Source organism: Glycine soja, chromosome 8, assembly GCF_004193775.1.
Source record: "Glycine soja cultivar W05 chromosome 8, ASM419377v2, whole genome shotgun sequence".
NCBI classification, from domain to species: Eukaryota; Viridiplantae; Streptophyta; class Magnoliopsida; order Fabales; family Fabaceae; genus Glycine; species Glycine soja.
Window position 1 is genome coordinate 17,834,763 of NC_041009.1, and position 26,385 is coordinate 17,861,147.

A 26,385-nucleotide genomic window follows, 5' to 3' on the forward strand; every position below is an offset into this window, starting at 1 on the left:
TAAAAATAGAAACCAATGAACAATTACAACAATTTGTATCATTTTTATCTATTGTTATAAATGTTATAGATTATAAATATATCATCATCATGTGGCCTATAAACAAAGTTGACAGCACGTTTTGACTTTTTGAAAGAAAAATAGAATATATGGACTATGACACAGTTAGTCCTTATCAGTTATCTCTGCATAGAGTCTAAAAAAAAACGTTACCTCTACATATATTTGATAATCAAATTTTTTAACTATATATTTCAAAGACAGGATTATCAGTTGATCACTATCCTTATGGGTTATCTCTACCTCACCTTTTGACTTAATCGAAAACACTAGTTATCCCACAGATTAGCTGCTTGGACTTGCCCAATGGTTTAAATACCACATGAGCGATGTGGCATGGAAATTCTTGAGTGAAATACAATTAACAAAAATCAGGCTCTCCTGCCTCATGATTTTCAAAGTTATATCTCATTTTTAATAGCCTTTTTATATAGGTAAGGTGACACACATCAAATGGCATGGTGTAAGGAACGTCTTAATTAGGAAGCACGTGCTAATGAGAGTTAAAAATATATATTGTTTATTTTTGTCCTAATTCAATGACAACGGGTGTTACATTAGATCAGAGATTAATTACACTTGCAGTACATTACTGTTGCTGATTCAAGAAAATTTTATATATGATGAAAATCAAAGATAAATTATTTCGTTAAATAGATCATTTTCATTTATATGAACGTAATAGAGTCTTACACCCCTCCACCAATCCTTTCGGTTAAATATATACACTGGTTAACAATAAGGCCCACTTAGAACTCTTTTCAGCTATGTTTGTTATCTTGTTATTATGAAAATAAAAACGATAAACCTATACCATTAAATCATATTATCTTTGCACATGAACAGATAATTGGTCTTTGCCCTATTAACTCAAGATTTCAGGTCCTAATTGATTCAGATTAACTGACTCCTTCCACAATGCAATCTTGCCTGATATTCGTGAATGATTTGAGCAGCAAAACGGTCATCGCATTTTTCAACTGAAGAGGGAACTAATGCTTCATTCAACGTCACGCAATAGTTTACTTAATATTTAATACTTTTTTTATCAGCTACTTTTTAGTTAATACTTTTTATAAGCCAGTGGCGAAGTCAAAACTTTGATAGATAATTTCGATATGGAAAATGTAATTTTGCTTCTTTATAGGATTGGATGGATGAGTCCCCCAATTTCGAGTTCAGAGCCTCGTGATAGAACCGATTCCCACTATTAACAAAGTCTTTGCCCCATTGATCCAAGAAGAAAAGCTACGATAGCTTGGAACAAGTCAGCAAGAATCACAACTTGCATTTGTTGTGTCTTCTTCATCCAAATAAAGCCAAGATCAAAAACCAAAAGGCACGAAGAAAGATAGACCTATTTGCACCCATTGTGGCATCCTTGGAAACATCGAGGATAAGTGTTGCAAATTACACAGATTTCCCCTGGTTATAAGTAATACAGATCCACTAGCAAAACCAATCACCTTTCTGATCATAGTTATGGTTTGTTTCCATCTGACCACCCGTTGCAGTTAACTCTTCAACACTACGAGCAGCTTCTTGCTTTGCCACAATCTCAATTAGCTCAAGCTTCTCTGCCAAATTCTGAGAACCACGTATTAGATCCACATAATACTGGTGTTGTTCTGCCTACTAACATCTTTTCTTTTCCAGCCTCCAGGACATAATCATAAATGGTTTAGACTCTGGTGCTTCTTGTCATATATACAATTTTCACTCCCATACACCTTTCCAAAACATATGTATCACTCTACCAAATGGTTTTAAAAATCCTATTTCTGCCATTGGTTTTTCATATCAACTTAATATCATTTACTGCTTTGTGGATACATTAACATTTTACAAGATCACTGGGACATCATTGGTACGTCCACTTAAAGGGAGGCAGCTGATTTGCAGGTTACAGAAGCCCAACTATGGTCTTAGACAAGCTTAGAGACAATGGTTTCACAAGTTCTCCATACCTGGCTCAACAATGGTTTCACCTAATTCTGAAAGTGACTACTTCCTATTCACTATTGGTTCTGGTCTACTAGTGGTTTTCCTAGCTTACCTCAAATTTTCAAAGACATAAACAATCCTAGCTGGCCCAAATAAAGACAAGTTGACAGAGATTCAGCATTACTCCAAAATCTGTTCAAGCTCAAGGCTCTTGGGGACCTAAAATACTTTAGCCAAAGGCATTTCTCTATGCAATGCACACCGTTTCTCTACTGGAATATAAAGGTTTCCTAGGGGCTAAACCAAACCAGTGTCTTTGTCTATAGACCCCAACCTCCAATAAAAGGTACTGCTGGTGATTTATTAGAAGATTCATCTTTCTAAAGAAGATTGATTGGTCGTTTAATGTACTTAATGACTTCAAAGTTGACATCATATGCACGGTCAATAAACTTGGTGAGTTTATATCTGCTCCAATAATTGGGGCAATTGCCCACACACAAGAAGATCTACCATAGGGTTCTGTCTTCCTATGCCAATCCCTCCTAGTGTCGTGGAAATCCAAGAAACACCCAATAGTCTCACATTCATCTGTTGAAGTGACTTGTGAGCTGCTGTGGCTCAGATAACTTTTGTCCAACTCCGGTATTATAATTCCATAGAAAAATAGGGTTTCATGACAACCAATCGTCTATTCACTTGGTATCAAACCTTGGACATCATGAGAGATCTAAACAAGTAGACATCAAATGTCATTTTATCTGGGAACATGTTGCCTTGAGCTTTTATTAAACTACTTAACACGAAAACACAACATCAATTGGCAGATCTTCTTACCAAACCCTTTCCAGCTGCAAAATACAGACCTTCACTGTCCAAGTTGGAAACTATATATCTATCTCTCTAGTTGAGTGGAGTATTAAGCATAGCTAAATTAACTATCATTAGTTATTTCAGTTTCAATTAGTTATTTCAGTAATTAAGAATAATAACTATTCTGATACAAGCAAAAGGTAACTTAAAATACGCCTGTTTTTCCACAAGTCGCATAACTATATTGAGATGTAATATATATCGAATCGAAAACACAACTAATCACAGCAACATAAAAAAAAATTCATAGGCTCAGATTAGAAGCATACTTTAAAAACGAGGATTGTCCCAATTTAATGAAGAAAGAAATAAATAAACATATACTAACCAGTAACAACATTTATTCATGATACACTCCACTGTGACCTAAACAATAGCAGAGAAGTCTCAGTCTCACCCAGCAGCAGCATCACAACATTGAACCACATTCAGAAAATAATATCCTCATCTTTGTCACCCACAGACAACAAATTGTGAGCAGAATTGTACGAAACCCCTTTGCGCAAAGGGAGATTAGTCTCGACATTGGAGTTGTTCTGCAGCAGCATCTGCCTCTCAATCTCCCTCTTCTTATACCCCTGAATCTTCTTTAGCCTGAAGAAATCCTCCCTCTCGAGCTCGTCCAGCTCCCCCTTGATGTAACTAATCGTGTTCTCGAGTCGCGGCTTCACCACGTTCTCCAGAGCGTTAACCCTACGATTCGTGGTCTTGATGGCCTCATCGAGGGTCAGAAACGACGTCTGAAGGGACGCGAGCTCCACGAGCACCTCGATTGCCTTGATGTAGGCGGCGCGGCACTGCTGCACCTGCTGCCCACCACGTGCGAGTCCCGTAAGGTCGTTTTTCGTGGCGTCGGCGTCGGCGGTGTAGTCGAATTTCGGGAGTTTCACTCCGGCGACGTTCTCCTGGCGCGACCGGACGCGGAGGGAGGCTTCTTTCACGTTTTCGAGGACGACGTGCTTGATGTTGTCGCCGGCGACGTATTTTGCCTCGGTGAGCGCGAACGACGACGTTTTCATGATGTCGCCCATAGATTCTTTCGTGGACACGATCTTCTTCAGGATCTGGCGGAACTGCACCGTGAGCGCGTCGCTCTTCTTCTTCAGGAGCGCGTGGCCGCGCGTGGCGCCGACTAGACGCGCCTTGACCACTCCCAGCATCGTCACGGTGGGGACCACGTTCAGACGCTGCGTTTGCCCCGACATCTTTCTTGCCTTTTCCTTTCACCGGAACACGGGATCTGATCGATCAAACACCAATGCGAATTCGCGTTCGTTAATCGGAGAAAATTGAAACGGAGGATTAAATTAAAATGGATTGAATTGAAGGTGTAAATAATGTAGCGAGGGACTTACCTGTCAGACAAGGAAGTTGCAGTGGAGATCGAGAGCACTGAGAGAGAATGATCAAGAGTGTCTCTGTTGGATCAAATCAAATGGTTTTTTTTGTTTTTTTGGGTTGGGAATAATGGAATGGGCTTTTAATTATTGGCTTAAGCTGTTTCCTTTTTTGCTTTTTTATCATGCACTTAATATTGGGCTTTTCATTTGTAGTTCAAACTTCATATAAAGCTCGTTCATGTGTAGCCAATCCTGGCTGGACCAAAACAAAAAAACCTGTAACCACTATACATGTCCCATTGTCCAAAAATAACTCCTAATAAAATAACTCACTCTCTATATCATAGACAATTATTCCTCTCTGGTTTGGGTGTATGCTATGAGTATCTTTCTTTCACAAAGGCACAATCATGCTAGAGTTGGTTACAAACTTCGAATTATTATAAGCAATAAAATTTTATTTTATTTTAATTTCTGAGAGTTGGATACAAATTAACTAGTGATTAAATTAAAATAATTTCGTATTAGTTAATGCATATGTTTGATACTAATTTCACTTGTGTTTCTAAAAATATATGGTAGTAAGTTATAATTTATTAAAATAGTTCAAATATGTAGCTTGTTAAATATTTATTTTCATAATAATTATAGGAAATCTAGTAAGTGTAACCCATAATCTTTGACAATTAATTGTTAACTAATACATCCGCGAGTGACAAAGTAATATCCTTTAAAATTATAAATTCTGAGTGAAATACAGTAAATATCACTATAGAATTACCGACCCAATAGAAGCTATAAAGACACTTATAAGTAACTTTCATAAAGATTAATCCACCTCTATAATTGAGTTTGCCCGTGTGTATATAGATAAATTATATATGGCGTGTATTGAATCGTGAACACATACAAAGTAAAGCTGGCCCATTTTAGTTAATTAACAAATATATAATTTGGGTAAAAGTATGGAATGCACATAACAATAAAATGACATTTTCTACAGCACTCATAGCATAGAGTAATAATTGACGGACATTTCTCTACTTTTAATTAACATTTCTCTACAACACTCATTACGTAGTAGTATCACCTATTATAAGCTATAGTTCTTTCTCTATCTTTCACTAGTTATTGTTTAAAGTAGACATATCTACTAAAATAACTTAAATAACTTGCAGTGGACATCCACACATGAACAAAACGTGACAGAATTGTTCTAGTGTCCGATCGAAATAAAGTAAATTAAGATAGTAGACATACGACTATACGAGTAAACGAAGACTTACTTGCTAGCGACAAGTCTTTGCCATAACAAAAATGAGCATGACATGTTATTTATTCATGGATGACCTTTTTCACTATAACCCAAAAATTAAAGTGTAATTAAGTAATTGAATACAAATAATTAATATATTATAGTTAAAGTTAAATTATTTGAATACTATTTAAGTTTTATTCTTGACAAAAATAATTATTATTAATCAAGACTTATATATGTTTTTTGTAAAAGTAAACGTGAAAGGATATATCATTGAGAAACAAATTTACTGGAGAAACGCTATCCTTTTGCCCTAATCCAGATTTCATTAATTCTTATTATATTTCGGTTGCTTGTATATGATGACCGTTTATCATTGTAGGACTAAGGAAAATAATTTACATGATGAACTTTAAACCTCACCATCTAAACTCTTTTAAATTATTCCTTTAGACAGAGGTTACATAGGCACAAGTTTGAGATTCTAATAACAACAAATCTATGGTTTTATGCAAACTACTCAACCATCCGGGGTGGACGCTAGTGGGTCGGTGGCAGCTTCCTAACAATATATTTTCATTATTATCAATAAAAATTTGCAAAATCTTAATTTAACAAAATATCCATAATTCACAATCGCTTTCTAAATTAACTAGACTTTGGTCAAGTTAGAACTAATACTATTCTTGCCATGCATGGACTCAAATTTGTCTTGGACTCCATAATTTTGTTAGTTTTTATATTAATAATGTACTATATTATATAAATAAACATTTTCAACCTAAAATAAAAATTATTTGAATACTATTAAAGCTTCATATATTTAAGATGTTATGCATGAGTATTACAATTTATTGACTTCTATGTATCCAATATTTTTTTTTATCAACTTTCCCTCTTTTTTCATCAATCCTAATATTTGGTTAAATTTTTTTGAACATTTTTTCAGTACCATTTAAATATTTATTTTATTTTTATTTAAAGAAACACCTTTCATATTTCGTTGCTTTCATATTTGATTCGTATAAGATGTTTTTTAGAATTAATTTCAACTGCACTCGCACAAAATGTATTTTTCATGGACTCCAGTATATATTTCAGTCACAACCATTTTAATGAAGATTCCATTTATTTTAAAATATATTATAAAATATTTTATAAAGTAAATTATATCCAAAATCATACAAAACCCATGTTTTATAATATACTGTATGCATGATTAATGAAAAAAGAATATGATGAGAACGTTGATAATGAAAAAAAGAGAGATCGAGTTAATTTTAATTTTGATTTTAATAACATGTAACTGTAAATATTTTTATATTATTAACTTTTTTGGAAATTATTTCAAATATCATTGTTAAAGTACGTAACCATTATGAATGTTAATAGTTTTTTAATTATGTGGTAATTCATAATTAAATTATTGTAAAAAAATTTATACTATTAATATGTTTTAATTAAATTTTAAAAATCAAATATTTATCTATAAAAAAATTGAGCATTATTTTTTATTAAAAAGTAAATTATATATATACTAGTACATAAAATGATCGGTTGTGTTTGGTACGAAAAAAATAATACATTACAAAAAATTTGTATTTTATTTTGTGAAATTTAATTTTTTTATATTCTATTTTAATTCAAAAAGTAAATTTTGTTTTTTTATTTATTTCACTTCTCAAAATCAAACAAAGATAACTTGAGAATTGAGACAATTAAAAAACTATAGCCGCCCTAATTAGGATTGTGACAAATAGGGGGCTCATAAACATAAACATCAATGTTATGCTACTTGCCCAACCAATCAAAATCAAGGAAGAATAATGTGAACACGTGCTCACAATAAGACGCATGGAATTTGAATTCCAAGAGCATTCGTCAACCTATCCCTGACATTAATCAAGACATGTGAATTGAATGTAAATGCCCTAGACCAACTTTAACGGACGGGTTCAATACTCTCTTTGTTTTGACTAACTGTTTCTAGTTGACACATTTTTCACTCTTTTTACTCTCTCCTCGAGTTTTTTCTTTTCAGCAAACAATTTACCCATGTTATGTTGAATTTAATCCAAATATAAGTAAGAGTATTGTTAGTACTAGTTGGTTAGAGAGTTAGTTTTATACTAGTTTCTGTTTTCTGTTGTAACAGTTTTTTGATAAAAACACTATATAAAAGAGTATATATGTAAGTGCTTGATAAGAAAATATACATAAGTTTCATTGAAATATATTTTTTGTTCATATCTGTGTGTGAGTGTGAAATGGTTTATTCTCCAACAAATTGGTATCATAGAACTCTAAAGTTCAAGGACCCGATTGAAGGTGTTGCAATGGCTTCCGCAACAAACGTTGGTGGATTCATACATGTGTTACTAGTTCTTGATGGCAAGAACTATGATCAATGGGTTGTGAGGATGGAAGCGATTCTTGGCTTCCATGAGATTCTTGGCATTGTGAAGGAAGGAATCTCAGAGAAGAAGAAAGATGATGCTACAATTATGAAGAAGGACTTCAAGGCAAAGATGATGTAGTAATTATGAGGAAGGAATCTCAGAGAAGGAGAAAGATTTCTAGCTTGCTCTATCAAGTTCTAAGGTTTTAAAGCATTTTCCAATACTAAAAAGTCTAACTACACATACAAATGGGTGATTAAGCCACAAGCATATAAAACAAGCATAGATAGAACTGTAGGGGTGGGAATAGGCCAGGCCAGGCTTTGAAAGGCCTGAGCCTAGCCTATGATGAATCTTTGAGGCCTGAGCCTGGCCTATAGCCTATCAAAGGCTTTTATTTTAGCTTGGTCTGACATTTTTAAAAGTCTGGTCTGGCCTGATAGCCTTTTTAAAAGTCTTCTTCACGATAAATATTTTATATTTTATAGAGTAGGAACGTAATAGGAAAGTTAAAAAAAAAAAAAGTCAATCAAAATAATAAGGAATATAAAAGGGCACATGACTCACACCTAAATTGTAATTAAAGTCATTGATTATAGGAATAGAAATTATGAAGTAGTAATGTGTAATCAAAGTCTGATAGTTTCAAAAAAAAATTAATTGTATCCAAAAAATAATATTATATATTGGTATCCAAAATATATATATATATATATATATATATATATATATATATATATATATATATATATATATATAGGTCGGCCTATCAGGCTTATAAGGTTTTTTAATAAGCCTAAGCTAGGTCTATTTAATTTAATAGGCTTTTAAAAAAGCTTGAGTCTACCATTTTAATTAAATAGGTCAGTTCAGACCAAGTTTTATGTAGGCCAGGTCGTAGGCCCCTGTAGGCCGGCCAGACCTATTCTCACCCCTAGATAGAAGCAATGAACACAGAGAAATTAAATGGATAGTAAGAGTATTACATCAAGAGATTCAGTAGTAACCCCCCAACAAAGAGACTTAGTCTTCTATTATAAGCAAAGCTACTAAACTACAAGAAATAAACTATTTTTGGTGAAAGAAATTGGAAGAAGATGATGGAGAATGTCTTCTCTAACCTTTAAACCCTAAATCTCTCTGTTTTTCCTGAACTAAGCTCTCTTAATTTGCTGCTCCAAACTCGATCTCCACCAACCCTAAATCTCTCAGTTATCAATTTAGCTAAAAATCCAATCTCACATGGGAGAAGTAAGCACATTGAAACCAGATTCCATTTCCTAAGGGAGTAGGTGAATAATGAAAAGCTTGAAATGACATATTGTTCAACAGAAACTCAACTAGCTAACATACTAACTAAGGCAATTAGGCCTAACGGATTCGTAAAATTGATAATAGAGTTGAGAGTTATATCTTGTAATGATTTGATGTTATAACAAATTTTTGATAAAAACACTATATAAAGGTGCATAAGTGTAAGTGTTTGATAAGAAAATATACATAAGTTTTATTGATATACATTCTTTGTTTATATCTACGTGTGAGTGTGAAAAGATTTATTCTACAACATGATATAACTTCTATGAATTTTCCAATCTTTCTTCTAAAGGCTAGATGGGTATTAGATTCATACCTAAATTTATATCCATTTCCTTGTTTTTCATATTAGTAATTGCATAAAAAAGAAACCTTCTACGAATACACTCTAGATTCATATTGTTATCTTTTATTCTTGATGTCAGAAACATCGTAATTTCTTCAACATTTTTCCAAAGTGACTCCAACTTGAATAACATATGGTTACGTGAGCTGCATTAACCATTAGGAGCGGGGGCAAAAATTTTGTTGGAGTTAAAGCATAAAATAAATTAATGAAAGTAAAAAAAGATAAGAACATATAAGGGAGTAAAAGAAAAGTCTTAATTTATTATTGTTTAGTTTTCACTGTAGAATACTGTGTTTGCATTGCATCATTTTCTTGTTTTGACATGAGTTTAAAGGATAACATATTTTACGAATATTAGTTCCAAACACACACACACACACTAATACACTATACATTACAGACAAAAAAGCTTGCAAGTGGTGTCGACTGCACGTGAATATAGAACGTGTGACGTTCTGCGTGTGTTGAAAGCCCACATGCTTATAAATCACAATCTATTAAGTGTATTTTTTCTTGTCTCATATATAAGCAATAAATTATTATTTTTTTAATCTCAAATATAATTAATTTTCAATTGCATGTGTTTAATTTAATGAGATTATTTTTAAAATATTATTTATTTAATAAGGTTAAATATATATTTTTATATTTGATATCAAATTTTAATGAAAAATAATTTTAAAAAAATATTTATTATTAATTAAAAATGACACAATTTAATAAAATTAACTAATTTTTCAATGACTATGAAATATATTTTTTTCTTCTTATAATCATATAGGAATACCTATTTTACTTTTAATTTGGTTGAGATAGCCGATGGGGTCACCTTTGTTCTATTACTGTTCCTTTTTCGCCTGGAGTCATTTAATTTTTTAAATATGGTTACTTTGAATTTTAGGTATTTGATAGTATATTCTTTGTTAGTTTTAGATTTAAAACATTTTTTTAAATTCAGATTACAACTTATTAATAATATGGATGGATTTAGACACAACATGCATGACACATGTCACTTTAATTAAAATAATTGTTAATATGATATGAATGAAGATATATTAATTACCTTAAAAAAACAGATATATGTTACGTCTGTTAAATAATAAAAAATACATTTTTAATATATATATATATATATATATATATATATATATATATATATATATATATATATATATATATATATATATATATATATATCCTTCCGTGCAGCATTTGAAGACTGCATTTACTTATTGAGTCCACATCAGCAACATATACATTTGAGAAAATTGGTCTCACTTGTTGATTTAATCAATGGATCGTAAGTATGAGTTTAATTTTCATATACTGTTTGTATAAAATTTATAATATTAATTAATTAGAGATCAATTTAAATATAAATTTTAAAATGATTATTAAAAAATAATTCATCACAATCATAATATAATATTTTTTTTACATTGTCAAGAGTCAAGAAATTTTAATTATTTTTCATGAGTAATGATTAAAAACTAATAATAAAAATTATTAAAAATCCCAGTAAGATTGCAATGAAAATTAAGATGACGTATACTGATATTTTTTTTAAAAAAAATATTTTATATTTTAATTCCTTTAAGGCATTATCCATAATCAAATTTAGGTGACGAAAAAGATAAGAGTAGTGTTAGGGAAGATGCGTTTAACCGGATCTTATTTAGTTAGACAAAAGGTAAAGAATAGAAGGTACCAAAGAAATGGACAGATAAAGAGAAGCCGACATGATGTCGTGACTAGTATGAGCAATAGTATGTGGGACATTGCGTTGAATATGCTTATCTCATGCATGGCATCACTTTTCTTGACCATTTTTCTCTTCAACTGGGTCACTGTTTTTGGTTTAAAGTAATGGACAATGTGAAAAAGGAAAACTAACTCAATGTATGACAAAACAAAGTTAGCATAAAGATTTTAGATGCACTTTTTTTTTTGGTGTGATTCTTTATTAAAAAAATATTTATAAAGTACTATTTAGAAATAATGCACTTGTTATTTGACATGATTAAATTATTTATAGCATTTATTGAAAAATACAATTAATTAAAATACTTCTTTCTAAGGTAGCATGTTTTTAGGATAGGATGTTAAAATTGGTTGAACTTCTCATGTCAATTCATTTAATCCAATAAAATGGATTAGGTTAAATTGGTTCATTCAATCCTCACAACTTGCATAAATCCACTAATCTAACATGTTATGTTAGTATTGAGGATGACATGTAGGGTCTAGATAGAATTCTATAGTATATGTTCTTGTATATTTATGTTTTTTTATAAAAAAAATACTTATATCTTATCTCGTATCTACACGGATAATAACTTTAATCATCATTTTTGTATCTGTTGAGTACTTATGTACTCATACTTGTACCTGTGATCTATATTTTACCTATGTATAAAGTTAATAAATTAATAAAAAAATTAATTAGAAAAATTATTACAAGTAAATTAAAATTTCTCTCAAATAATTGAAACATAAAATTAAAAGTATCTATTCATAATATTAACTTTGGTCCTCTCTCTATATATAAGTGGTTAAATTAGTTAATTTGTCATAAATTTTAATTTTATTTTAAGACTGCCCATGTGATGAGAATCCAAAAACTATCCAATACAGAGAATTATGATCAGGAGTAGGACCAAACTGTTAGTGAATATTCTCTATCAAATGATAGCAGACACACTTAACAAGGCACAATGGAGAAGGATGAAGGTCCTGAGATAGACGCATTACTAAGAACATTAATTGTTGCTGAAGGCCCAAACTAATTTGAAGGTCCATGTCAAATATGTTTTATTTTTTATTTATAATTTATTTTCGTTATAATCTTGACCCAAACTGTTTTAAAGGCACATGTCTATTTCTATATTTTCGTTCAAATACTCTATATGTATGGATTTTGTTCTCAATAAAGGAACTTTTGGCATTTGATAAAATTTTGTGAGAGTTTCTCTCTGGGTTTATTGTTGAACCAATCTTATCAAGGTAATCTTTATAGTGTTTATCTTGACTTATCTTCCTTCACTAGAAGTGACGTCATCCAAAACTTTGTAACCTATATCAAACGATCCGCTCATAATGAGGATCACATCACCATGACATTAAATGGTTTAAGAGGTGATTATTTTTCAAAGATAATTTTTTTTAACCAATGAGCATATATTGTTTAATTGATAGCTCAATAAGTGCACTGATTTTCATGGAGAAATGAGTGTATATCACTAATAAACCTCATAATTAATTTGGGATAAAAAGAAAATTTTAGCAATAATATACTCTTATGTTTCTTATAATTAGGATCAAAAAAATATTATATTTTATTTCTTATATATATGATCAAAGATGGTATTAAAAAAAATAAACATAACATTGATTTGTCAAAAGTTACGTCGTAAATAAACATTACAATTATAATTATCTAACATAACAAATATAAGTCATTAAATAAGTACAAATCTACACTACTAATTAAATTACCAAACACACAATATCATTAACAATTTAAAGTTAATCTTAAAAAAATTATCAACAAATTCATAAATTTATATATAAAAATAAATAATAGTTCAATATTCCTAATAAAATATAAAACATATTTAATATAAGGCATATTGAATTAGAATTCACTATATGTTAGACTATCAATGTTAGTCATAAAATTATGAAAACGTAATTTTTTTATATAGAAAAAAAAAATATATATATATATATATAATATAAATTTATTTAAATAACATATTTTAATATATTAATATTTAATATATATGATGTATATGTGTAGGGCAGGATGGATGGATACTTTATACATATATCCTGACTGATTCCCACAAAACATTACTAATAAATACCCATCCCAATCTCCAAAGTCAATAAACAAGTAATTACTCACCTAGCTTACAAATATTTTTTAGAATACCCAAAAGATTTGGGTCCATTTTTCCATCCCTACATGTCACGGACTCAAGGTTAAGCTAGATTGATCTACAAGGTTGGTACTTTTTTTTTTGTGCGTTAAGCTTTTTACAAATTGATTAGTTAAACATTATTTGATTAAGCATACTGTTTTTATGAAGTATTAATTACACATTTTATGTTATTTTCGTTACTTTACATTATTTAACTCTCGATGATACTTTGTAAAAAAAAATGTGTTAAAACAATTTAGTAAGATTATATCCTTGCTATTTGACATGATTAGATTATTTATAGCATTTATGATAAAATAATTAATTAAAAATATATTGGTTAAAAGAATTAACACAAAAGATAATTTGAAAAAAAAGTCTTAAAAAGAGACAAATAAACTTTAAAAAAAAGTGTCTATGGAAGTAGGAAACATTTAGTTAAATTTTGAAACTGAATTATTTCTCTCAATTCTATGATGATATCGATCCGTATCCTGATTATTTTCGAGCCACTTGGAAATGTTTAATTATTTTCACTTGTTTAATCTTAGGTGTCAGGTGTGTATATTGAGATTCAACATCAGCGGATACATGATTGAATTACTCGATAATTTTAATGAATTAGACAACCCCCTCTTTTAAATTAAATTCTGAAATACCCAGTGGATTAGATCTCAATTAATTTTAATATCTCAAGGTGTTCTAGTATTCCAGATATAAGGGATCGAGATAATCTATAAGTACAAGGCAATAAGAGGATTTATATATATATATATATATATATATATATATATATATATATATATATATATATATATATATATATATATATATAAAAGTTGCTTATCACGCGGCTACGTATGGTAATGCATTTTGATTATTCTGAGAGAATGCACAGCCGACATAGATTGACAAAGTCACAGATGAATCTACAAAGTCGTTCTGAAGTCAAATAATGTGTGATTGTTCCCTGCTCCTTCCCATTGATTTCGTACTTTTTTTTCTTCCCTTGAATTGAAACCGAAAAAAGCCTCACACACCCACTCTCTATCCATCTAGTTGCTTAAAGCCCTTGCTTAAAGCCCTAAACCAATCAGATAAAACCCTATTTGTGATCGAAATCAAACCACAAAAAGAGTCAAAGACACACACCACCCATTATTGTCAGGTGTATGGTCAACCAGTCTAGCAGTTGAGCACTCAAAAAAATTGCTATTAAATAGTCTTGAACTATTATATATTTATTGTTGTGATGAATTTATCTTTATTATATAACATGCAACTAATTTTTTTAATTCATAAAAAATAATAATACTTAATTATATATTATATGAAGATTAATTGAAACTTTAACAGCAGCTTTAAGATTACATGTTAGCATCCGTATCTTTTGATTATATTTTAGCTTGTATTTATTCTGAAATTCTGAATGAAGTAAAATAAGTATATTTTTCATAAAAAAAATTAATTGAAACTGAGATAATTTGATATCACCTAACAATATTTTCTGCCAGTTCATGTAAAGACAAATAAAAAAACACCTTATGGGTTGAAGTTGAACCGATTCATTTCTTTTTTTTCTGGCGCATGTGTTGAGAGGTAGAAGCACAAACATTTGAATTCAAAGGACTAATTGTCAATAATTGATTGCTGTAATTAAATGGACGTGGACATGTGAGAAAACCTGTCGATCGTCTATATGAACGTGGCCGCAAGAAAATTCTAGGGTTTGGTTTTCTGGCTTCAATTCAGTGGATTGACTAATTGGCTCAATACATTACCGAGAGAGATCAGATCTAGCTGGTTGGCATGGCCAAGTGAATGCTTCATATTATTAATTTGGTCATGGTCCATCAGTGGGTCTCTAAACTTTCTTATACGTCTCTCAAATTTTACTGTTGTTTTATTCGATCTATCCTATGAACTTTTTTTAATGCAGGATAATTGATGACTTTCTTCTTTATTTTATTTTATTTTTCAAAATCGAAGACTTAATTTGCTTAACACATCTTTAGAAAATTATTTCCTGTTAACCCCCTATTGTTATTCATGTCTACTATTCTCTGGATAGGACATGTTATGTGACAACTCTTACACTTGCAAAACACAGGTTAACTCTTTAATTATTTACTCTCAATTATTTTTTTACCAACATATTAATTAAGATTTAATTAACTAACATTAATAGCAATCACTCCATTTCTATTTATAATAAGATCCAAATTAAAAATGATATTTATCTTTTTATAACACTTAATCCATATTGTCCTTTTGTATTAGTTATTTTTATATTAAAATATTTTTAATTACTGTATTGATAAATAATTAATTAGAAGAGAGAATAGTTCACACAGAAAGAGAGAGAAAGAAGAGGATTAATAACATGATAATTATAAATATATATATATATATAATAAATTTATTTTTATCAACTAAATTAATTATTTGTATTGAGTTTTATAAATACAAACAAGAGAAAATATTATAACTTTACGGTTTCTTTAATTGTGAGGATTATTATTTTTTATTTTTCTTTCTTTTAGTAAACCCAAAAGTGAAAATTAAATACAGCCGTTAACATTTGTGTGAGAAGAGAGAGAATATAGGGGGTAAATAATTTATAATAGTTTTAGAGGAATTTATAAAATAAATAGGAGAGGTGATAGTGTTTTTTATATATTAAGAAATCATAACTAATATGTTGGTCAAAATTAACTGAGAGTAGATACTACTCCATCTTTTATAAGCAAAAAAAATTCAAAACTTTTGTTCTCAAATTAAGTAAAATTTAACTCATTTTAATTTATTTAGTGAGATTATGTTTAAAATACCTTTCATTTAATAGGAAAGTTGTGTTTAATATCAAATTTCAATGAAGAATAATTTAATTAGGAAAATAAATTGTTTTTTAATTAACAATGACATAATTTAATAAAATAAATTAACTTTTTTTAATAAGAATGAATTTCATTTTATTTTTACTTATATAAGGGAAAGGAAGTAGTATTATCTCTTTCTCATATCTTTTAATGTTTTAATTTTTTATTTTATTTCTAAAACATTTGATGCTTTAGAATTTTAAAGTATAATTAATGTATTTTCTCAAATATAACCATATTTAATACTCACTACTTGTGGTACAAGTATAAAAAACTAAGATATTAAATAAGGTTATTTTAGTTCAAATATAATAATTTTCAGTTTTATTAAATATTTCTTAATTTATGTGTGTAATAATCTTAAACATAAAAAAGATACCGGAAAGAGTAGTAATTAATAAGAATTTTTTTATAGGGGATAATTAATAAGAATTAAACTGTGTACACATGATAAAAATTAAAATCGCGTAGCCTGTGCAATTTCATTTGTAATTTTCTATCAAAGTAAAATCTTATGATTTTTTTGAACGTGAAACTGCACTTACACACCCTTACTACAATATAGGTCCACCACCGAATGAGAAAGTGTCTATATATCACCACAAATATATTGTGGCAAAAGTGTGTGTTGCGCGTAGAAGATAGAAAGTAAATAACTCAAGTCTGCTCTTAGAAAATAGGAATAGTTGAATAATACATGCAACATGGAAAACGTTTGAAATAGCTAACGTAAAAACAAAGAAAGAAGGGACCACATACAGAGCACCCCACTGCTACTTTTGTATTGTGTTGTGTATTTATAAAAGTAATTTAAAAGAATGAAGATAAGAAAGGAAGACGACACATGCCTTCTGCCACTCCAGAAGTTATTTTAATCTTCATATTATTAAAAATTAATGAAGTTATTTATATAAATATCTCATTTTGGGAGTGAGATTACCCAAACAAAGATTTTAAACAAATTAAACACTTCTCTGTAAAAAAAAAAATTGATTTCAATACATACACACATATATATGCCAAGATCGTAATCTTGTTCGGGTGACACATGGGCCCTGTTGAACCCACAAGCTAATATTAATTGATTTGATGAAGATGTGATATTTGACTTGGAAAATTGATTTCAATCCATTTTATATATTGTATCAATAAATTCACCGTCGTCATATTCCTGTCCCACCTATTTTCTTCTTCTATTATTATTATTTAAAAAACAACACACGGATCCACACGTTCATCTTATCTCTAGACTCAGTACTCATGACTATGTATTAAAAATAGAAACAAACAAACAACAACTAAATAAAAAAGAAAGAAAAGAACAGGAACAGCTTCATGGTTAATTTATAATGTTCGTGCATGCCAGATCTTTAATTAAGCAACAAGTGGGTTATTATTTGATTTCCCAAGTGCATGTCTCTTTCCACTGAGTTTCCTTGCTCAACTAGAATTCCTCTAGTGCTGCCTCCGCTATCTACCTCTATATATATGCTCTTATCTCTCTTTGAATTTCTGAAACTTTCGGGTCTTATCTCCTTGCAACATACTACTAAGCTAGAAAGACATAAACAAAGTGGGTTGATTTAGATTTGACCAACAGCTTTTGCTACCTCTTTGAATTTTATTGGAAGACATGGATTGTTCATCATGGATTAACACTTCCTTGGATCTCAGCATTAATCCTCGCAGAGTTCATGAAGAAGCTGTTCCTGTAAGTATTAAAATAAAGATCGAATAATCTTATATTATTCTTCTTGCGAGCATTCCCAGAAGAAGCTCTTATGGGACATGTTTTCATTCAGAATAGTATATAGTTTGATATGGGGAGTTATTAATCATTGATTGTCGTGTGTTGAATTCAGAAGGTGGTAGAAAGCAAGCTTTTCTCTTTGGGAATGCCCAAGTTTAACGTCGAAGAAGAGGTTAGTTGAGCTAGTTAATTAATTGATTTATTTTTTACTTTCTTCAAGATCATTTATCAGATTGTAGAACAATTAATTCAAGGGCATGTTTACTTTTGTTGTTTCAATTGTTTTTATTTTTAAAGATTTGTACAGAACAGATAACTGTATTCTGTGCGAATCTTTGAAAATAAAAAAGAAATTGAAAACAAAGTGATAATCTTATAAATTAAAAGTGAAAGAAGAAAATAAAAACATGAAATGAAAACAGAAGTATATGATTCTTTTGGCTAAAAATATACGAGATAAAGGGTCCTAATATATGGATGGTATTGTTGGTGGCATTTCAGTCTACTAGTGACTTGGAGGAGGAACTGAAGCGGGTGAGTGCAGAAAACAAGAAGTTGGCCGAAATGCTCTCAGTGGTGTGTGAGAATTACAACACTTTGAGAAGCCATTTGATGGAATACATGAGGAAAAATGGCGAAAAGGAGGTCAGCCCAACATCAAAGAAAAGAAAGTCTGAAAGCAGCAACAACAACAACAGTAATTTGATGGGAACTAACAATGGAAACTCAGAGAGCAGTTCTACTGATGAAGAGTCTTGCAAGAAACCAAGGGAGGAAACCATCAAAGCAAAAATTTCAAGAGTTTATGTCAGGACTGAATCATCTGATACTAGCCTTGTGAGTCTCTTTACTAGTACTCTCCTTTGGTTCTTTGACATAGCATAGACTATTTAAATAGGGTAAGTGTTTGACAGATTTTTCATTGTATGTGGTTTTAGATTGTGAAAGATGGATACCAATGGAGGAAATATGGACAAAAGGTGACCAGAGATAACCCTTACCCTAGAGCATATTTCAAGTGCTCTTTTGCTCCAAGCTGCCCTGTCAAAAAGAAGGTAAATATATATAACCAAGTGCTAACTGGTTTGGTTATTCACATGTTTGTAGGGAAATGGATCTCAAGCTAAGTTGGTTTTGCTTTTTCGTTTGGTTATTCAGGTGCAAAGAAGTGTGGATGATCATTCTGTTCTGCTTGCTACTTATGAAGGGGAGCACAATCATCCTCAGGCTTCTTCCCAAATGGAAGCAACATCAGGTTCTGGCCGTAGTGTGACCCTTGGTTCAGTGCCTTGTTCAGCATCTCTCAGCACTTCCACTCCAACACTTGTTACCCTTGACTTGACAAAATCTAAGGGAAGCAACGATTCCAAGAGCACAAAACCTAAAGGAGATTCACCTAAAGTACCTCAGGTTTTGGTGGAACAGATGGCTACTTCTTTGACCACGGATCCTAATTTTAGAGCAGCACTTGTTGCTGCCATCTCAGGAAGATTGTTGCACAATAATTAAATGGAATTTTGGTGAAGTGTTGATAAGTTAGTGTCATTTATTTAAGTATTCCATAAAATAGAGGTCATTCTTTAGAGCAAGGGATCTCTCTATGTAAATACAACATGGAAGGCTGGGACATATTTGATCCTTTAAAGTGGAAATAAAGTTCCACTAAGGATAGATGTTGAGCTGATTAAACAAAAGAAAATCAAACTCTCTGCTTCACCCATCTGCCTCATCACGATGGTAAAGATTTAGCAAGTCTTTTCTTGGCCTATATATGTATCAATGATATCTCAAATTAAATTTCATAGTAGGTTGTAGCACACATTCTCTGAAAGATCTTTCATACAGTGCATCTCTACGGCAATTTAATTTCTCCTTTTTCTTCTCTCACTACTCTCTTTGGCAAGCCAACTCTATATCTCAAATGTTTAATTGTACAGACTCGGCCTCCAAGTCCTAGTTTTAGAATTTTATTTCAGAAATTATATTCTACATCGGTCGAGTATTGTAATTTGAATGCAACTCACAACATGGAAGAATGAAAAAAGGGGGACCACATGATTAGAGTTTTCGATTCAATGATTGATATTTTGAGTAGTGATTCGTAATAATTGAATTTTAAATTATGAAATTGATTTAGGTTTATAGCTGTGTCAATTGATCATATAATTCCTATAACGCATTGTGTTCATTTTTTATGAAAGGTAAATTGAAATACAATTTATGTTTAATCTAGGCACGTCATACGATTAAGAATGGTCGTTTATTGAAAGCAAATCCTCGTCAATCTAACATAATTTTGAGTTTCTCTACAATATCTACAGTGTGTTGCACAAATCTTAATTTAACAGTAAGACAACAGTTGACCAAGCAAAAACCACGCAATTTTTAGGATGACCCTGTTGAGGATTTCAAATGAGATTAAAATATGGAAAATAATAGTTTTGGGTTAAAAGGAATTCAAATGTGATTTTGAGATTTCCTAGTGAAAGCTACATTAATCTTCGAAGATTCAGTGTTTTGTAGACATGGAAAAAGAAAAAATTGAGTGTTCCTAGCACTCTTGCATCCGTGATCAAGATTGCAACAAAGTCTCTAACAGAATATTTCTTTCGAACAAGACAATTTACTATTGGCGGCTACTCATAGCCTAGTAGCATTTCAACAATTCATTTTTTGCTCCTCATTGTCAACAAATCCACTTGGCCTAGGCTAAATGTCTTGAACTTCCCACGACAATATTTTAACTTTGATTTCATGAAATTAGGTAGCGGGTAGAGAGTAATAGGTACCACAATCCTGAAGTGTTCAAACATTAGTTCAAAAAAGTCCAGCACTGTATCTTGATGACCACTGACCAAGTAGGCATTGGCGGACATAGTTGACGGTAAGACGGCGAAGACTTAGAAAGCAAAGTGCCAAAGTGAATAAAAAACCTCAAGGGGCATGATCTGGTCCCAATCATAGGGTAAAGACCTAAAGGGTACTACTGTTCATGACCACAAAACAAAATAAAGGAAAAGGTAGGCGAATTGCCAGTTGCAACTATGGCTAATTAGTATATCTTTTTTAATACACGAGAACTTGAAAGAATTGCCAAGGTCATTTTGCTTTTCAATTACAACTGCCTTCAGGCTATTTCATTCACATCTGTATCGATTTTGTACACTCCACAATCTACTCATCTCCCGTTAAAACTACCTGATTTTAGCCATATGATCATTTTAACCAAAACCATCACAGTGCTACTTAGAGATGAAGCTCAATTTGTTTGCAGCCAGCAACAGGTCCACCTCGGTTGGTTCCTCGTTTGCTTTCTCTTTGACCTTGGAGTTGAGGGAACTCTCTTTGCCCATTGCTTCTGCATTGGAGGTACACTCCTTGAATCTGAAGCAACTGATAATATGGTCATTTGTTAGGCCAGCCACTTGCATGAAAGTATAGATGACAGTCGGCCCAACACTCCTGAATCCTCTCCTCACAAGGTCTTTACTTATGAATTCTGCCTTTGGAGATTTGACAGGGACCTGACGTGGGTACCTGAACTGGCTGACTATAGTCTTATGGTTCACAAAGTTCCAAATAAATGTGTCAAAGGACCCAAACTCTTCAATTACCTGCATTGAAATGGAGAAAAAAATGAAAAAGACAAAATACCTTCACTGTTTGTCAGTTATAAGCTAAGAAAAAATCAAGATGATACCACCCCTTAAACAAGTCGAATTAAGAATTTGTCTTTCTTTTTCCCAAGTCTTCTTTTTATAATATTCATCTGTGTGTGGGTCTGGAAGCAGGTTTATTTCGTTTTTCTTAATATTTTCAAAGGTAGGTAGCAGAAAAGTTTGAAAAGGTAAGTGTATGGGTTGATTCACTTCAGCAAGACCCTTCTTTTGATTCAGAAAAAAATTACAAAAAAACTAAATTGAAGTTGCAAGTTTTACACATAAGAATAGAAAAATAAAATATCAGGGTGGTTTACCTTACACATCTGACGTCCATTTTCAATTATGGATCGCAACCTGAGTTCTGATAGCAATGAGTTGGCAGGACTTCCAGGTGCAGCTATCTTTTTCTCATTCATTCTAGAAACAGCACTTGGATCAAAATCCAAAAAGACTTCCCTGTGTTCATGAATACGTTAAAATAGTTAATCCAAAGCTAAATCCCAAACATTTCTAGTGTATCCTGTACACAAAAGATCATCTGAGTCAATAAAAAGCCAATTGAAGCACACGAAAGGAAATATAATGAGCCAATTATTTGATGAGCAACCTTTTCTGGTGTGTGTGTGTGTGTAATAAGCCAATAAAATAGTTAAATCCAGAAAATGTATTTCACAGAACATTATATCAGTACCGAAACAACTGCCTTTTGCTAAGAATAGTAGGCCATGTGAGTTCAGCCAAGGCTCCAGAGAAGCTGAGCAACTCAAACAGTTTCCTGCACAAAAACCAAATTTCAGCATTGAGACAGTTTCAACCTAGAAGCTGAAAACAAAAACAGAAGACAATGCCCTCACCAAAAACCCACGTACCTGTCATTGTGAACAGGAACTCCCCATTCTTTGTCATGAAAAACAATATAACATGGCTCTAAATAAAAGAGAACAAGTTAGAAAAAAAATTGCAATTATAATGTTAATGTAGCGTTTTTTTTTTCCTAATTAAAAAGTCAAACCCCAAAGATTAACATTCTATTTACTTATTCTAAAAAAAATCTATTTATCCTCCCATTCTAGGCTGTTACAGATACTGGAATTTTGACTAAGAAAACCAAAGCATATGCACTCTGAAATTGTGAAGCACTAGATAATGCCTAGCAATTTCATAGAAAGAAAGTTTTTATGTGTGTAAATTCACCTCAGTGGCCGAAGTTGAAGAATGGATGGAAATCAGAGATGCTAACAGGCACTAGAGTACATTTACCCAACTTCTTCTACCAAATTGACAGGACAAAAGAGCAATAGTAACTAACTACTCCAGTGCAACAAAATAAACAGTTTAAACACATGTCCACCACCTCTGGCCTTTGTGGCAAGGACAAGGGGCTAAATCCCAAAACTTTAAAGGGATAAGGTAGAGCAAGGAAAACCATTACATGCTAAAATGCACAAACACTGATACTGACATGCAACGTGACATGGGATATGCCAAATCCTAAAAATTGTAGGAAATGAACATGCTCTTTGTGGTCAAGATTGTTTTTAAGTAAAACAATCTCAATCATCCATACATGGTCATATAATCAAAGATTAACTCTTCTTCTTGCCTTTCACATTGTCACTTTGATCTCACTATATATTAGCCTCATAATTCATATTCAAGATTTACATTTTAAAATTTTCTCCTAAACGAACTTTTCATGGTAAAACTAGATATGTACAAATACAACACTTATTTTTTGAAGAGAATGTGTCCATCCTGGATCTGAACTGAATAAAATGATTTTTAAACTGGACACTTAGAGATGTGTGTCAGATGTGTCATACACCGATACATGTATCCGTAACAGTCACATGTCTGACATGCATACATAACACCAAAATGGAGTGTTTGGGCTTTATAGTTAGCATTGAATGTAATTGATGAGACACTGAAAAATGCATTAAGGAAGGGGCAGCCAGAATTTTGGGAGACAATCTGGAAGCATCATGCATGAGCTGAGTTAACTAGAGTACTAGACTAACTGCCAAATGATTGATTTCCCTATAGCTAGAAAGCACTACCACAACAGGACACATACATGAAGATATGATATGACATATTTAAATAATTATAGGAAATGACAAAGTTATAAGAAATGAAAATAGTATTAAATTAACATTAATATAAAACACATCTTGAATCAAGAGAGAGAATTGATGTTTTAAAGGTGAGCATAGATTATTCTAGACATAATAAAATGTTATGAATCATTTAGCATGATATTCTCATTTGTATTGGTATAAAAAAAAAATTTAAAAATAACAAAAATTGTAAAAATGCAGCTAGGATAAAAAAGTATCTGAAGTTGCCTTGAAGTGTTCAAAGACACAGATATGGCAACTACTTTTAAGTGTCCATGCTTCCTTTACAAGAGATTCATCTGGCAAGGTAGCTGCACAAAATGTTGAGCACCCTTAACCAGAGTTATACAAGAAGGCATAAATATTGCTGCAACCCTCAAATTCTCATAAATTGCAATCTTTAACTTTTCATCACTATGGCCAGTCATGTCACACATTATCATTGATATGGCCAAATGTGTGCAAACATGAAGTTATTCATCCATTTACTAACTGTATAGTACATGTAGTTTTACAGATACAAAGTGTAATGCTACATAATGGCAGTAATCGTGTATGAAAATTTGATGGAAATCAATACAAGTAACACGTGTTTCCTTTGTTTTAAAATAAATCTCCCAGTGTAAGAGCCAAACTTAGTAGGATGGGATCATGAGAAGTCCAATTAGTGCATATTAATGCTAAAATTATCATTTGCTTTATATAAAGAAAGAGCAAAATGGTAGAAGATGCTTTTATAGCACCTGTTCCTAATGTTTGATTGGTGTATGAACAGAAGAACATGCACACTACCAATCAAGAGATCGTTCTCATTAACAGATACTGAAACAATAGTTGGTATTATGTTTCTAAACATCCTAAAAATGCATTTCGTAAGGGCATGGAACAAAACCAAATACTATGTCAAGCTTTCAACCTATCAAAATTAAGATTATATCTCGTGGTGTAAACTGTCAGACTGGGTGACTAATATGCTATACAAGGGACAAAAATTCTACATTGTTTCTTACTCAAATGACAAGTTAACTCACTTAACTCACTAAACTGCTAAAAGACTAGGAGGCTTGCTTAAGCACCAAAAAATTTCCCATTAACAATGTGCTTGCTTGCCTATCCTGAAATCTCTCATTTTCTATACTGCAGTCAATTAGTGCAGCTTTTGTACCATCATTCTCTTCAATCTCAAAACATGACACAGTAAACACCAATCAATCTCAGTTGTTTCTAAATTCACAGAGACCTCAAAACCAATAGTATCAATGTCACAACTAACAACAAAATTAAACAAATAACAAACAAAGATACCTGTATTTGGTGTAACCCAAGCACACCTTTTCTTGCCCTCCAAGCTATCACTCAAATCAGCATCATCAGAACCAGCCACATTGTCACTACTCACCTTCTCCGTCTTGGGACCAACCTGCTTCTTCCTTAAAGCCACACTAACCCGACGCGCTACCTTCCCGCTCGACGACGCGCCGCTGCTGTGAGTGGAGGAATCCGTCGACGACGCGTCGGAAGAGCAGGAGGCGTTCATCGACGACAGGCTTTTCAGCACGGCCTGATGGTGCTCCTGCCGCCGCGAAATAGCTGGCGGCGTAACGGAGACGCATTGCGGCGAATGCGCCACCGGTTTCTTCTCCGTCTCCGGCGACGATTTCATCACCGGCTTGCGTCGGTCGATGGCAGGGAGAACCTTGTTGCCGGCGGGGACGAGCACCGGGCGCGCGTCAGCGTCGGTGACGGCCATGTTCATGGATCGAACTCTGGGTGGGCCCGACATTGCAAACCCTGCACTCTAGAACCTTCTTCTCAAACTCACTCTCAGCTCAGGTCAATGCCGAATTCTAAATTCAAAATTTAAACCCTTCCCATCCCACAAAGAATAATAATAATAATAATAATTAAAAAAAAAACTGTTTCTTTTTCTAGAGAGAAGGTTTGGGATTTTGAATTTTGAGTAGTGGGATTTCAATTTCAATGCAAAATAAAACAAAACCCTAGAAGGAGTGAGAATTTTTTTTTAATTTTTTTTCCAGCTGCTTCTTACTGAGAACTACTCAGCTCTCTCTTTACTGAAAAAAGGTTGAAGTCGAAGCTTTAGATTGCTACGTTTGTGTGGTTCAGTCATGGAAGCAGAAATGGGAGTGTAGAGTGCTGAGAAAGTTGCGGAGAAAGTAAAATGTGTGGAGAATTTAATTTTTTTTTTTGTTGGGATGATGTGAATGTAAATTTCTGATGGTAAGTTGGTGCGAATCAAAAGGAGCGTGTGTGTGAGAGAGAGAGAAAGTTTGTGGTTCACCAATGACACGAATGAAAGAGAAATTATCGACAACAGGACATTTTTGTCGGGCTCGTAATTCCACTGTGGTTGGAGTGAGATGGGACAGTATCAATAAGTCATCCTGTGCCGCCGTTTTTGTTATTTTGTTTACCTTAAAACGACAACCATTGGTGTCGTCGTTTGCGAGAAGAAGAAGGGAGTAGATGGGACCCACTTATCCAACG

At 32.1% G+C, this 26,385-nt stretch overlaps 3 protein-coding genes across 4 annotated transcripts; 1 reads left to right on the top strand and 2 right to left on the bottom strand.

Annotated features, from left to right (window-relative positions):
• Positions 1 to 3,045: 3,045 nt before the first annotated feature.
• LOC114422494 (V-type proton ATPase subunit D-like) lies at positions 3,046 to 4,362 on the bottom strand. The gene is made up of 2 exons (XM_028388878.1): positions 4,233 to 4,362; positions 3,046 to 4,117 (listed from the first exon to the last, which is right to left on the bottom strand). Exon 2 carries the CDS (start codon positions 4,080 to 4,082, stop codon positions 3,306 to 3,308), a length of 777 nt encoding a protein of 258 aa, XP_028244679.1. The 5' UTR covers positions 4,083 to 4,117; positions 4,233 to 4,362; the 3' UTR covers positions 3,046 to 3,305.
• Positions 4,363 to 17,846: 13,484 nt separating this feature from the next.
• LOC114422495 (probable WRKY transcription factor 40) lies at positions 17,847 to 20,163 on the top strand. 2 transcript variants are annotated; one of them, XM_028388880.1, is made up of 5 exons: positions 17,847 to 18,056; positions 18,208 to 18,267; positions 18,597 to 18,932; positions 19,034 to 19,150; positions 19,254 to 20,163. In XM_028388880.1, exons 1-5 carry the CDS (start codon positions 17,979 to 17,981, stop codon positions 19,602 to 19,604), a joined length of 942 nt encoding a protein of 313 aa, XP_028244681.1. In that variant the 5' UTR covers positions 17,847 to 17,978; the 3' UTR covers positions 19,605 to 20,163. The 2 variants fall into 2 exon arrangements, with proteins under 2 accessions (XP_028244681.1, XP_028244682.1); XM_028388881.1 differs by having other exon boundaries at positions 18,211 to 18,267.
• Positions 20,164 to 20,702: 539 nt separating this feature from the next.
• On the bottom strand, positions 20,703 to 26,268 carry LOC114422497 (probable GMP synthase [glutamine-hydrolyzing]). Its single transcript, XM_028388883.1, has 5 exons — positions 25,183 to 26,268; positions 22,627 to 22,684; positions 22,449 to 22,532; positions 22,072 to 22,213; positions 20,703 to 21,709 (listed from the first exon to the last, which is right to left on the bottom strand). Exons 1-5 carry the CDS (start codon positions 25,658 to 25,660, stop codon positions 21,338 to 21,340), a joined length of 1,134 nt encoding a protein of 377 aa, XP_028244684.1. The 5' UTR covers positions 25,661 to 26,268; the 3' UTR covers positions 20,703 to 21,337.
• Positions 26,269 to 26,385: the final 117 nt, after the last annotated feature.